The sequence below is a fragment of the Sinocyclocheilus grahami genome, unplaced genomic scaffold, assembly GCF_001515645.1.
Source record: "Sinocyclocheilus grahami isolate Dianchi unplaced genomic scaffold, SAMN03320097.WGS_v1.1 scaffold152.1, whole genome shotgun sequence".
Taxonomy (NCBI): Eukaryota; Metazoa; Chordata; class Actinopteri; order Cypriniformes; family Cyprinidae; genus Sinocyclocheilus; species Sinocyclocheilus grahami.
Genome location: NW_015505331.1, coordinates 2,487,676 through 2,498,869, shown reverse-complemented (window position 1 = coordinate 2,498,869; position 11,194 = coordinate 2,487,676). Strand labels below are relative to the sequence as shown.

The window sequence follows — 11,194 nt, the reverse complement described above, 5'->3', positions numbered from 1 at the left end:
AGTTCGTTTAGCCGAGATTTTCACTGAAAACCTAGATAATGTCAATATGACACACACATATCACGTATACAGTAAAACAAAAACACGATACAGTGTTTCACTCCTATATATGCGTGGTCTGGTTTATTTCATTTATTTTCATAATAAACCATGCACAACCCAGGTGTTGTTTCAGTTACCTAAAAAAGCTAATTTGCTTCTGCAGTCTTCACTGATTTCACATTCCACCAGTAAGACCAGATTCTGAAGGTTGAATTAGCAGAGCAATAGCACAGCTGTGCATAAAATAATGATGATGGCTTAACGAACTTGAGACTTCCTTTGAGAAAAAGGGTTCATTACTCGATGCTTTTCCATACGGAGTGGCCATAACACTGTATACCACGTACCACACTGCTCCGCTGGTTTTACGTTTTGGTTCAGCATGAAAAATAACGTAAGGGAATATATGTTAGGTGTCTTCATTAGTGCAACTACATGCAACAGTAAACATTTTATCTCCATGGTGTGAGATACGGTTTTCTCTGCATTTTAAAGAAGCCCCAGATTAAAAAAAAAATTCGTAATATATTTATTTTATATTTGTTCATCCAGATTCGTAGCAGCTGCAGTCTCACACAAAAAAATATGTTAGATTTCAAAAGGTATATTGCATTAAATCTCTAAGTAAAATACCAACATTATTGCTATGTTCGGATTCCTGTTTTCATGAACCTTTATACATCCAGGCAAACTGTGGCAACAATCGAACAGAAAGTTGTTTATGACAAGAAAAAGATCAAACTCAATTATATCAGTAGAATTCTTAAACATATTAAGGTTTCATCCCATTCATCTCTTCTCTTATATTTATTTTATATTTGTTCATCCAGATTCGTAGCAGCTGCAGTCTCACACAAAAAAATATATGTTAGATTTCAAAAGGTATATTGCATTAAATCTCTAAGTAAAATACCAACATTATTGCTATGTTCGGATTCCTGTTTTCATGAACCTTTATACATCCAGGCAAACTGTGGCAACAATCGAACAGAAAGTTGTTTATGACAAGAAAAAGATCAAACTCAATTATATCAGTAGAATTCTTAAACATATTAAGGTTTCATCCCATTCATCTCTTCTCTTGCATCCAGCTGAGGAATCAGTACCCAGTGTTCTTAATGGTGATGTTTTGAGCTGAATCAATCTTATAGTCTTTGATACCTGAGGAGAAATGCATAGCATCGCACATTAATATAGGATATATAGAGACTATAAAACTGTCTGAAAAACATTGTTCCATACATTTTTATAGACGTGCATTGATACGCCTACTTTATATCAAACGAATGTTTGTTCTCACCCTGTTTTAGAGAGTTGCCATCTGAGGAGATATGCCAGTATCTACGATCGGTCTGACGGGCTTGTTCTTCATTGACCACACTGAGGAAGGGTCCCCACAAGCTGTCCTCTGTGCTAAAGCTGTGATACACAGAGCAAAAGGGTTGTTCGTAAACAAAATACATAAAAAAAAGAGTTGTAATTAATACAGTAAAAAAGCAAACAAATTTGATTTGACAATATATTTCAAATGAAGTATCTTAAGAAATCCAAACTCACGTGAAACCAGTTTGTTTGTCTTGGAGAAGGTTGAGGGCTTCAAATAGGGAGGAGCCCGTGGGTACATGAATGGAAAACACAGATGATGCACCGTTTGATTTAATAACCTCCACCTGTAGAGACACTTGCCCGTGACTTGGGAGGACTTCTGAAGCGGAATCCGCATCAATAGTAAGAGTGTCTAAAAGCAGGGACATCAAACCAGAAGCACATGGAAAATTTTAAAAAAGGAGAAACCCCCCCCCCAGAAGTTATTAGGAAAACTGGTTTTGAGTTTAACCTGCCTAATTAAACTCAGTTAGCTGCTAAACATTAAATATAATATTTGTATATAATATATAACGCCGAACTACTCTTAATATATTGTGTTTTAATAATTGTAATAATTTAGAATAATAATTACAATTGAATAATTTGAATAGTGCATTTAATGGTACATTTCCTTTATGCATACAGGTTTATTAACATAAATAAAAATGCAGCCTATTTTGTTTATCTTCGGAAAAACAAGCCTTAGGACTGCAAATGCAATTCTGCTGATTGATACTTAAATGAGCTTGTATGTCTGTTGTACGTACCATCCTCATTGCAGCATTCTTGGCTCTTCAATTGAAGATAAGTGCGTTGGTGTAGAGCTGGCAGGACCTGGGAGACTGCCATAGGGTTATGGTATGTTCCTTTCATAACATCTGCCCTTAAAGCCTCCATAGCAGAGCCACATTCCTCCATCTGACTGCCCATAGCCATCAAGGCCTGTAAGATAGAGAACAATGAGAACCTGTCATGCAAATAAGGCTCTTTCATTTAACCAAATGTTTAATATCTTTATTCTTACCTGCACTGCCAATCCTGTGCTGAACTCATTGCCCATGTGACCATCAGTTCTCTTAGAGTCAAGAAGCCTCTGCTTAATATTGGCAAGTGCCCTGTCTAGCTCTGCAGTATTTTTAACAGCAGTTCCCTCGTCTTTTAGACACTGCAGGGCCATGCCTGCCATCGCATGCGAGTCTGAAGGGTGAAGAAGGAAGTCATATTGGTTAGTGACCTCAGGACAAGTGAACATATTTCCTTAAGTTTAATACATAAGGAGAACACAAAGGAGAAATGTTGACTGTGCTGGACATCGCACTTTAATGAAGCTGTATGGCTTCAGAAAATTTGAAATATGGGATACTTTGACGGTATTTTGCATCCTTTTTTGAAGTGTGAAGACTTCAGTTTCCATTCATTGTAATTGCTTGAAATGTTTTGTGCAACACAGAAGAAAGAAAGTCATATGGGGGTTTGGATTTACATGAGGGTAAGTAAATGATGACAGAATTTTCATGTTTAGCTGAACCAAAAAAGAGCTGATTTAAACTCACCGACACATAATAATAATAATTTGTTACATTTATATAGCACTTTTCTGGGTACTCAAAGCGCTTTACATGAAAGCGGGGGAAACTCCTCAACCACTACCAGTGTGCAGCATCCACCTGGATGATGCGACGGCAGCCATAGTGCGCCAGAACGCCCACCACACACCAGCTTATTGGTGGAGAGGAGACAAAAGTGATGAAGCCAATCAGTGTATGGGGATGATTAGGAGGCCATGATGGTCAGAGGCCAATGGGCAAATTTGGCAGAATTTTCATGTTTAGGTGAACCAAAAAAAAGCTGATTTAAACTCACCGACACATAATGACTCGCCGTGTTTTATCTGTCTGTGTTCCACAGCATGGATGAGCTTTTGGCTGACATGTGTGCTGACTCTAACACCGCTCACACACAGAGCCAGAATGCCCAGAGAGTACTGATAGTAGTTGGTCTTTGGACGGTGACCGACTGCAGAAAAGAGTTAATATTAAAATTACAGTACAACAAAATTACATATACACTATTGTTCAAAAGTTTGGTGTCCGTAAGTTTTTTTTTAATTAATACTTTTATTCAGCAAGGATGCATTAAAATTTATTTTACAAAAGATTTATATTTCAAATCAAATCTACCACAGTTTTCCTCAAAAATATTAAGCAGCACAAAAAGATCAGGTGACACTGAAGACTGGAGTAATGAGTAACGTAAAAATTCTGCTATGCCATCACATTAATACATTTACATTTTACTATATTACTGTATTTTTAATCAAATAAATGCAGCCATGGCGAGCATAAGTGACTTCTTTCAAAAACATAAAAAAAATCTACCAGACCCTATTACAAAAAAATTGGCCCTCACATGCAATGTTTTGTTTTTCTTCCTCCATCTCTTTCTTTAGGTGAATGAGGAGAGACTCCTTTATTTCATTATGAGTGAGATGTACACTCTCCAGATCATGACAGGAAGACTTTAAAGCCAAGATGTACAGGGCAAGACGGCCAACCACCAACTCATTATTTCTGAGAGATCTATAAGCAGATATATAGAATAGTAATAAGAACCAAAATCAGTTGAAATAGAACAATATTCTAGAATAGAATAGAACAGATCAGAATATACCACAGAACCAGGAACGGTGGAATATATTTCCACTACAGTGAAAATTGCTCCTGAAGTAATTTACCGTTGTGTTAAAGTTTATACGTGTTCCATACTTCTCAATATCATCATGAAACTCTGCCTTGAGGCGGTTGAGATATTTGCTCTCTTTAGCTAGATTATGGTATGTTGAGAGCCGGAGGGCGATGTGCACACTGGGATTGGGTAGGGTATCTTGCGTGTCCACGGAGCGCAGCAGCTGTTTATTGAGGGACAGGAGAAGAGCCTCGTGATCTGATGCTGAAAGATGATACCGAGAAAATAGAGAGTATGAAATTAAATGCAGACTATTATAAACTTTGCATCACTGTTCTCATTGACCACTGTTGCTTATTTACAGTACAGTGCCACTGTATAGTTGGTTTATGTCCACTGCTGTCTCAGCGATACAGGTCACAGCGACCTTTTTTTCACCTACTCATGCAACCCATAAAATACATTTAGTCTCAGAATTGTCACAGTCACAAAAGAGAGGGCAATGAGCAGAGTGAAATGATTCCAAGTATTCTGAGCAGAACTTCTGCTGACAGGACAAACTGAAATGACTCAGTAAGAATAAGATGAATGTTATGAATTGGTTAGAGTAACTGGATTATAGAATAGTACATTAATGGTTACATTAATTGGTTACAGTATAGTACATTATAGGTTATTATGATATTGCAGAATAATTGTAGACTATACAGGATAACAAATCCCTACAGCAATCTCTACAAAAGGATGATAACCACTAGACATCAATAAAAACATACTGGAAAAAAATCTAAACCTACACACACACAAAAAAAGACTATTATAGACTACTATTCTTTTGGACATAATAGTTCTGTGGCCATCTTTAATTTAAAATATCTGAATAGTATATGAATATGATGATGATGATTCAGTATCTCTGTATATGCCAAAGAACCGTGGTATTACCATCTATGTCCATCATTTGTACTGATTACTTTTTGCAAAGTTATTATTGTGGAAATAGGACAAGGCATTGCGCAATGACGGGGCTTCCTGTCATCTCCCCACCACACATGAGCAGAAGATGACTACTAATCAAAATCGCAAAAATAAATAAATAGAAAGAAAAGAAAAACTCAATCTTACCACAAGCTTTTCCAGCAGCCAGCGCCAGCAGCAGCGCACTCACAATGACAAGAGTAATCTGAGAACAACACAGACAACTGATGAAATTCGTTATTAGCATATTAACATTTTATTATTTTGCAAGCAGTAAACTAATTTCTAACTTCTAATGAGTTTTGAGCTTAAACATTCTGTATCATACTAACGAAAAGTTGATCAATATACTTAGTCAAACTGTTAGTGGTTCTTACCATTTTTAAACCAAGTTAGGTATCTTGCTGAATCCAGTTAAAAATGAACAACTGACTCTTCTTCTTCTTCTTGTATGATTTGCGGCAGCTTAGACGCTTCAAAGGCGTATTGCTGCCCTCCCCAGCTCATCTGAAGAACTTCATCTCAAGACCTGTGTGGAGTAAAAAACTTATAACAACCTTTGTTGCTTCATATTCCTTATTTTCAAGAATTGATTTAAAAGATAAAGATGAGACTCCGGATTCCAACAGATCAGAAAACATGTGGTTTCTTGCAGCACGAAGAATTTCACACTCCATTACTACATGCTTCACGGTTTCTAATTCTCCACACAAACATCTGCCATCTGGATGCTTGCCAACCCTTGCCAGCCCATAATTCAGTGCACAATGCCCCAGTCTTAATCTAGTGATTACCACACTATCCCTCCTCTCTAATCTTGTGAATGATGTGTGCATTAGTGTAGGCTGAATTGAAAAATAATGTCTACCTTTAATTCCTTCTTCCCATTCTTTCTGCCATATTTGCTTTATTTTTTGCTGAATAATACTCTTGCACTCAACTCTTCCATACATAACTTTCAAATCAACTTCACTCTTGCGTGTAGCTTTGAACAACTGACTCTCTTTTACTAACACATTAGTTAGAGTTTCTGGGAGTTACTCATCTACAGAGTTTGTAGTTTTGCAACTTATTGTCGACCTGTGCTCTAAATTATGTTATCTTCCATTTTTGTCTTGAACTATTTTCTTCACTAGGGTTTTTCTAATGTTTAACAGCAAGAAAATGTTTCTTCTTTCTTCCCAAACGTGAGTTTGTTTACTGTTATTATAGCACACTTCCGGTTAAAGAACTACAAAACCTTCGAACTACAAATCCCATGAAGCCCCGCTCACTTGCACACTGTTCGAGAAATGCGTCTTAAAATTTAGGCTCTTGCAACTTCTCATGTCAGTTGTCTTTAGACACCTTTCCACATTTTAAGCAAAATTGGCTTTCCGCTTTCGGGAGCGTGTGAGAGGTAAGTATTTGTGTTCCTAATGACCTGACGGTGTTTTGTTTTGCTTGTTCTGGGGCGTATGACTAGAGGATGTTTCAAGCTACAGCCAGCGATCAATTCAAGTTATTCTTATCCAGAGTACCATAATATTTCTTATTGGCGAATTATTAAAGACCATTACAAGCAAAACTGAAATCAACATTTAGTTTTTCAGAGCATAAAAGACTTTCATTACAATGTCATGGCCTACGGTGGAGGAAAATATGAATTTACCAAGTTAGCGACCAGTTTAGCTTATTACACCTACCACTCACACCAGCAAATGACAGTTTGTCCTACTTAAAACAATAACCATTAATTATGTAAGTATGTATAAGGTTTAAATATTTTTTTAAAGGTAAAAACTGTGAGTTTGCCTTCTATACCCATAGTATAACTCGTGTCATGTTGTACAGAACATCTGCATGACCTGTTCTGAACGTCCAGAACCATTGATTTATTCATTTTTCTGTTTTCCAGATACTTCTACTTCTATTCACACTGCGTGACTGCAGTTGCTATTTAATTCTGATGTTTTCAGCTCATCTTCAGCTGCTGAAGGACCATGCAGAGCACCAGGTCAGGCAGCAGCGAGCTGGAGTTCATCACATTCTCCCCGCTTGCTCACTTTAGTAACACTGATTTGGGCACAATTAGCAAGCCAACCGGAGACTTGCATCATCTGACAGGTGGATCTATGCCAAATACGTAAGTATTACGTGTCTTGTGCTATCATACAGTCTTCATTTATGCAATTAAATGAAGACTTCACATCTTATTTGTCTGTGCATTTAAACTTAAAAGTTGGGATAGAAGATGCACGAGGAAGCAGAGGAGAAGGACAGATGATGAGTAAGTAAATAGTTTTCACTCATGAGATTTGCCATGTGCTGCAGTGGGATTTTCATGACCTTTTTTCCCCTACAGAAGCTGCAGTCCTAAACGGCGAAAGCTGATGGGAAAGGAAGGAGCAGATGACTATCCAAGTCCTAAAGTGAGCCAAAGATGGTCTGTGGACTCTACCACCACTTCCCCTTCTGAGACCAGCCCGGTTCAACTGCAGACTGAACCCAGGACAGAGGAGATGGGTCTGCCCTTCACATCCACTCCCTCTCCACTACCCAGAGTTCCCACAGAAGGCTCAGGCATGGAGGTAGAGGCCACTCAGAGGAGATTGCAAGAGATAGAAGACAGGTGAGACAGAAATGAAGACGTCATTAGCTTGATTTCAAGCTGTACATGTGTACATTCAAAGACTTTAGATACCAAGACAGTGCACTCCTATTACTTATAAATGGGAGAAAGTGCGTCATTGTGGAGTCATTGTTCAGAAATGACATTTATGAAAGTTCAAACTGATGTTATGCTACCTTTAAAAAGTGTAGATTTTTATAGGCAGTCTTCTTGATATATTGTGTGTGTGTGTGTGTGTGTTACAGGATAACTTTGGAGGATGATAGCGATGAAGAAGAGCTTGATGTGGAACCGGCTCAGCGCAGACCAGTGCTGGTGATGTCCGACAGCTTAAAGGAGGGGCTACAACGTGGGATTGGTGACATTCTGCCCCATACGGTAGCACAGTCGGTGTACGTGTCTTATTTTCAGGTTTCTATATATGCTACTTGTCAAGCATAATAAACAGTAATAACAACTAAAAAAACAATAATAAAAAAACATTCTATTCATCAAAGAATCCTGAAAAAAAAATCTATCAAGGTTTCCACAAGTATGAACTGTTTTCAACATTGATAATAGAAAGAAATATTTCTTGAGCAGCAAATCAACATATTAGAAAGATTTCTGAAGGATCATGTGACAACTGAAGACTGAAACCTCAGCTTTGCCATTATAGGAATAAATTACATTTAAAAAAATATTAAAATACAAAAGTTATTTTATAATAATACGAATAATAATATTTCATCACATTACTGTTTTATTGTATTTTTCATCAAACAAATGCAGCCTATATGAGATTTTTTCAGAAACATTAAAAACTTGAAAAATCTTACAGACCCCAAACTTTTGAACAATAGTGTAAAATCAAAACATGGTAATAAAAAAAAAACACACAGGGTGGGGGGGGAAAAGTATTAATTTTTGATGTATTGTAAGATTCTGAAAAATACCTTTTAAAACACCTAAATAAGACAAGGGACATTTATGATGAAAGTAAATATATGTGACCCTGGACCACAAAACCAGTCATAAGGGTACATTTTTTGAAACTGAGATTTATAAATCATATGAAAGGTGAATAAATAAGCTTTCCATTGATGTATGGTGTGTTAGGATAGGATATTTGGTCGAGATACAACTATTTGAAAATCTGGAATCTGAGGGTGCAAAAAAAAATGTAAATATCGAGAAAAAAATCGCCTTTAAAATTTTCCAAATGAAGTTCTTAGCAATGCAAAAATTAAGTTTTAATATATTTACAGTAGGACATTTACAAAATATCTTCATGGAACATGATCTTTATTTAATATCCTAATGATTTTTGGCATAAAAGAAAAATCTATCATTTTGACCCATACAATGATTTTGGCCATTGCTAATAATATACCCCAGCGACTTAAGACTGGTTTTGTGGTCCAGAGTCACATATTTACATACTTGGTAATAAAGCTCTTCTGATTCTGATATTTGATTTCCTGTAGTTTTAAATGACCCATTCTAAACAGTCAAAGCAGATCATATGAAATCATATTGATTCTTATTCTTTTCATCATTGTATGAAAACAACAGAAACATGTTCCCAAACCAGCAACAGAGCATCAGCTTCTACCAACAGCACTGAGCTCATTGTAAAGGAATCCAGCTTAGCACAATCTTCTTCACTCACCTCTGCAGGAGCTGCTCTTGTATGGAATTGGTGTTGTGGCGCCCCCCAGAGGACCCTCTCACCCAGAGGCTGAAGGACTCTTTACAGAGACAGCAGCGCAAGCAGTTGGCAGTGAGCAGACAGACTCCCACCCCTGTACCGCCTATCAGCAGCCCCCCACCCAAGCCCCAGTTCACTGCACCCAATGAGCAGACTTTTAGCCCCCTGTTCAGCAGCCCAGCGCTCCTCAACTCTGGAGAGGAAGACATGGAGTTATAGAGGGAAATCTCTGAGTACTTCATCTCAAACCTTTGCATCCCATGTGTGAAAAAAAACCTTGAACTTTATCAGTGCAAATGAGGAATTACCATAAGGAGCGGAGCATAACGAGCACTTCACAAATCCTCTCATGAGATTTTTCTTGTGCCATGCATCTTTGTTTCAACCTGCACTTTTTTTTGTAGGTGGGACCATATTTGCACTAGACTAAATGGGAAGTATACTATGTGAACGTGGTCAGTTTTTCACCCCTCTGCGGTACATTGGTTGAATGTGCAGTTGCAACTTCATATTCACTCTGTTTGTGTTACTGGTTAACAATGCAAGAATATTTAAGTTTTGTCTTTATGCAGTTAGTATTATTGCAGAGTACTAGTATACTTTGTACAGATTCAGAGTGCTTGATTTGTTACAATCTGCCACATTATTTACATGTAATATTTGCTTTTTTGCAGACAGCCAACTGCTCAAAACCTGAGACTCCTTTTGTTTTTTTGGTCCTCATGGTGTCCATATTGATTTTTTTTTTTAAAGATTCTGTAGTGATGGAAAATTATGACTGAGTAATTTCATGAAAGGAATGGGTGCTTGATGTAGGAAGGGTTGCCATGTTCTTTTGAACTGGACAGACAGAGACGGCAGCACTCATCTTTATAGCCGGTTTAACTATATACACAACAGAAAAATTATTATTGGAGGAGATGCATGGGCATACAAATTGAAATCTATTGATTTCAGTCGTTCATATTACCTGGCTCAGTTTTTCTAATGGAAAAACAAACAGCACTAATTCTGGCTGTAATTCTTAAACAACAGTAAAATAAGCTGGAAATCCATTTTACCTGCAGTTTAAACATTGGCCTAAATTATTGTTTAAACGTTTTGCAACTTATACATTTTGCTAGATGTCAAAATCGAAAATGTGTAAATATTGACTATATCACACTATTACAAAGACAGACTTGTTTTTAAATAAAATCAGTTTGGCATTATACTTCTCTGCTTGTGACATTTCATTTATGCAGAAAAAACATTCATACAAAGTCATGAATTGTCTGTTTTAAGGAGTGTTATTCAGTTACAATTATAAATCCTAAAAAATCAGATTAAAAAAACGTTCCGCAAAGTATACAGTTAATAGTTAAATGACCAGCTTTAAATACTGTTGGCTACACACTAATTTATAAATATATATACATGTATGTGACCCTGGACCACAAAACCAGTCATAAGGGTCAATTTTTCAAAATTTAGATTTGTACATCATTTGACAGCTGAATAAATAAGCTTTCCGATGATGTATGGTTAGAGTAGGATAATATTTGGCCGAGATACTATTACAACTATTTGAAAATATGAGGGTGCAAATGATGTCCAAATTAAGTTCTTAGCAATGCATATTACTAATCAAAAATTAAGTTTTAATATATTTATGGTAGAAAATTTACAAAATATCTTCATGGAACATGATCTTTACTTAATATCCTAATGATTTTTGGCATAAAAGAAAAATCTATAATTTTGACTCATACAATGTATTTTGGGCTATTGCTACAAATATACCCCAGCGACTTAAGACTGGTTTTGTGGTCCAGGGTCAC

The 11,194-nt window shown here is 36.7% G+C and overlaps 2 protein-coding genes across 5 annotated transcripts; one reads left to right on the top strand and one right to left on the bottom strand.

The window, feature by feature from the left end:
* Positions 1-549: 549 nt before the first annotated feature.
* Positions 550-6,313, bottom strand: LOC107592334 (transcobalamin-2-like). Of its 2 annotated transcripts, none has more exons than XM_016281826.1 (11): positions 5,451-5,522; positions 5,221-5,278; positions 4,176-4,359; positions 3,820-3,989; positions 3,274-3,426; positions 2,435-2,607; positions 2,178-2,352; positions 1,600-1,780; positions 1,343-1,461; positions 1,116-1,203; positions 550-835 (listed from the first exon to the last, which is right to left on the bottom strand). In XM_016281826.1, exons 1-10 carry the CDS (start codon positions 5,451-5,453, stop codon positions 1,142-1,144), a joined length of 1,278 nt encoding a protein of 425 aa, XP_016137312.1. In that variant the 5' UTR covers positions 5,454-5,522; the 3' UTR covers positions 550-835; positions 1,116-1,141. The 2 variants fall into 2 exon arrangements, with proteins under 2 accessions (XP_016137312.1, XP_016137313.1); XM_016281827.1 differs by lacking the exon at positions 550-835 and adding an exon at positions 6,069-6,313 and having other exon boundaries at positions 851-1,203; positions 5,451-5,501.
* Positions 6,314-6,328: 15 nt separating this feature from the next.
* On the top strand, positions 6,329-10,533 carry ccdc117 (coiled-coil domain containing 117). Of its 3 annotated transcripts, none has more exons than XM_016281830.1 (6): positions 6,329-6,472; positions 7,032-7,198; positions 7,295-7,342; positions 7,418-7,684; positions 7,930-8,076; positions 9,344-10,533. In XM_016281830.1, the coding sequence occupies exons 2-6, from the start codon at positions 7,056-7,058 to the stop codon at positions 9,591-9,593; spliced, it is 855 nt and encodes a 284-aa protein (XP_016137316.1). In that variant the 5' UTR covers positions 6,329-6,472; positions 7,032-7,055; the 3' UTR covers positions 9,594-10,533. The 3 variants fall into 3 exon arrangements, with proteins under 3 accessions (XP_016137316.1, XP_016137314.1, XP_016137315.1); XM_016281828.1 differs by having other exon boundaries at positions 6,971-7,198; XM_016281829.1 differs by lacking the exon at positions 6,329-6,472 and adding an exon at positions 6,794-6,813 and having other exon boundaries at positions 6,971-7,198.
* The last annotated feature ends 661 nt before the right edge of the window (positions 10,534-11,194 follow it).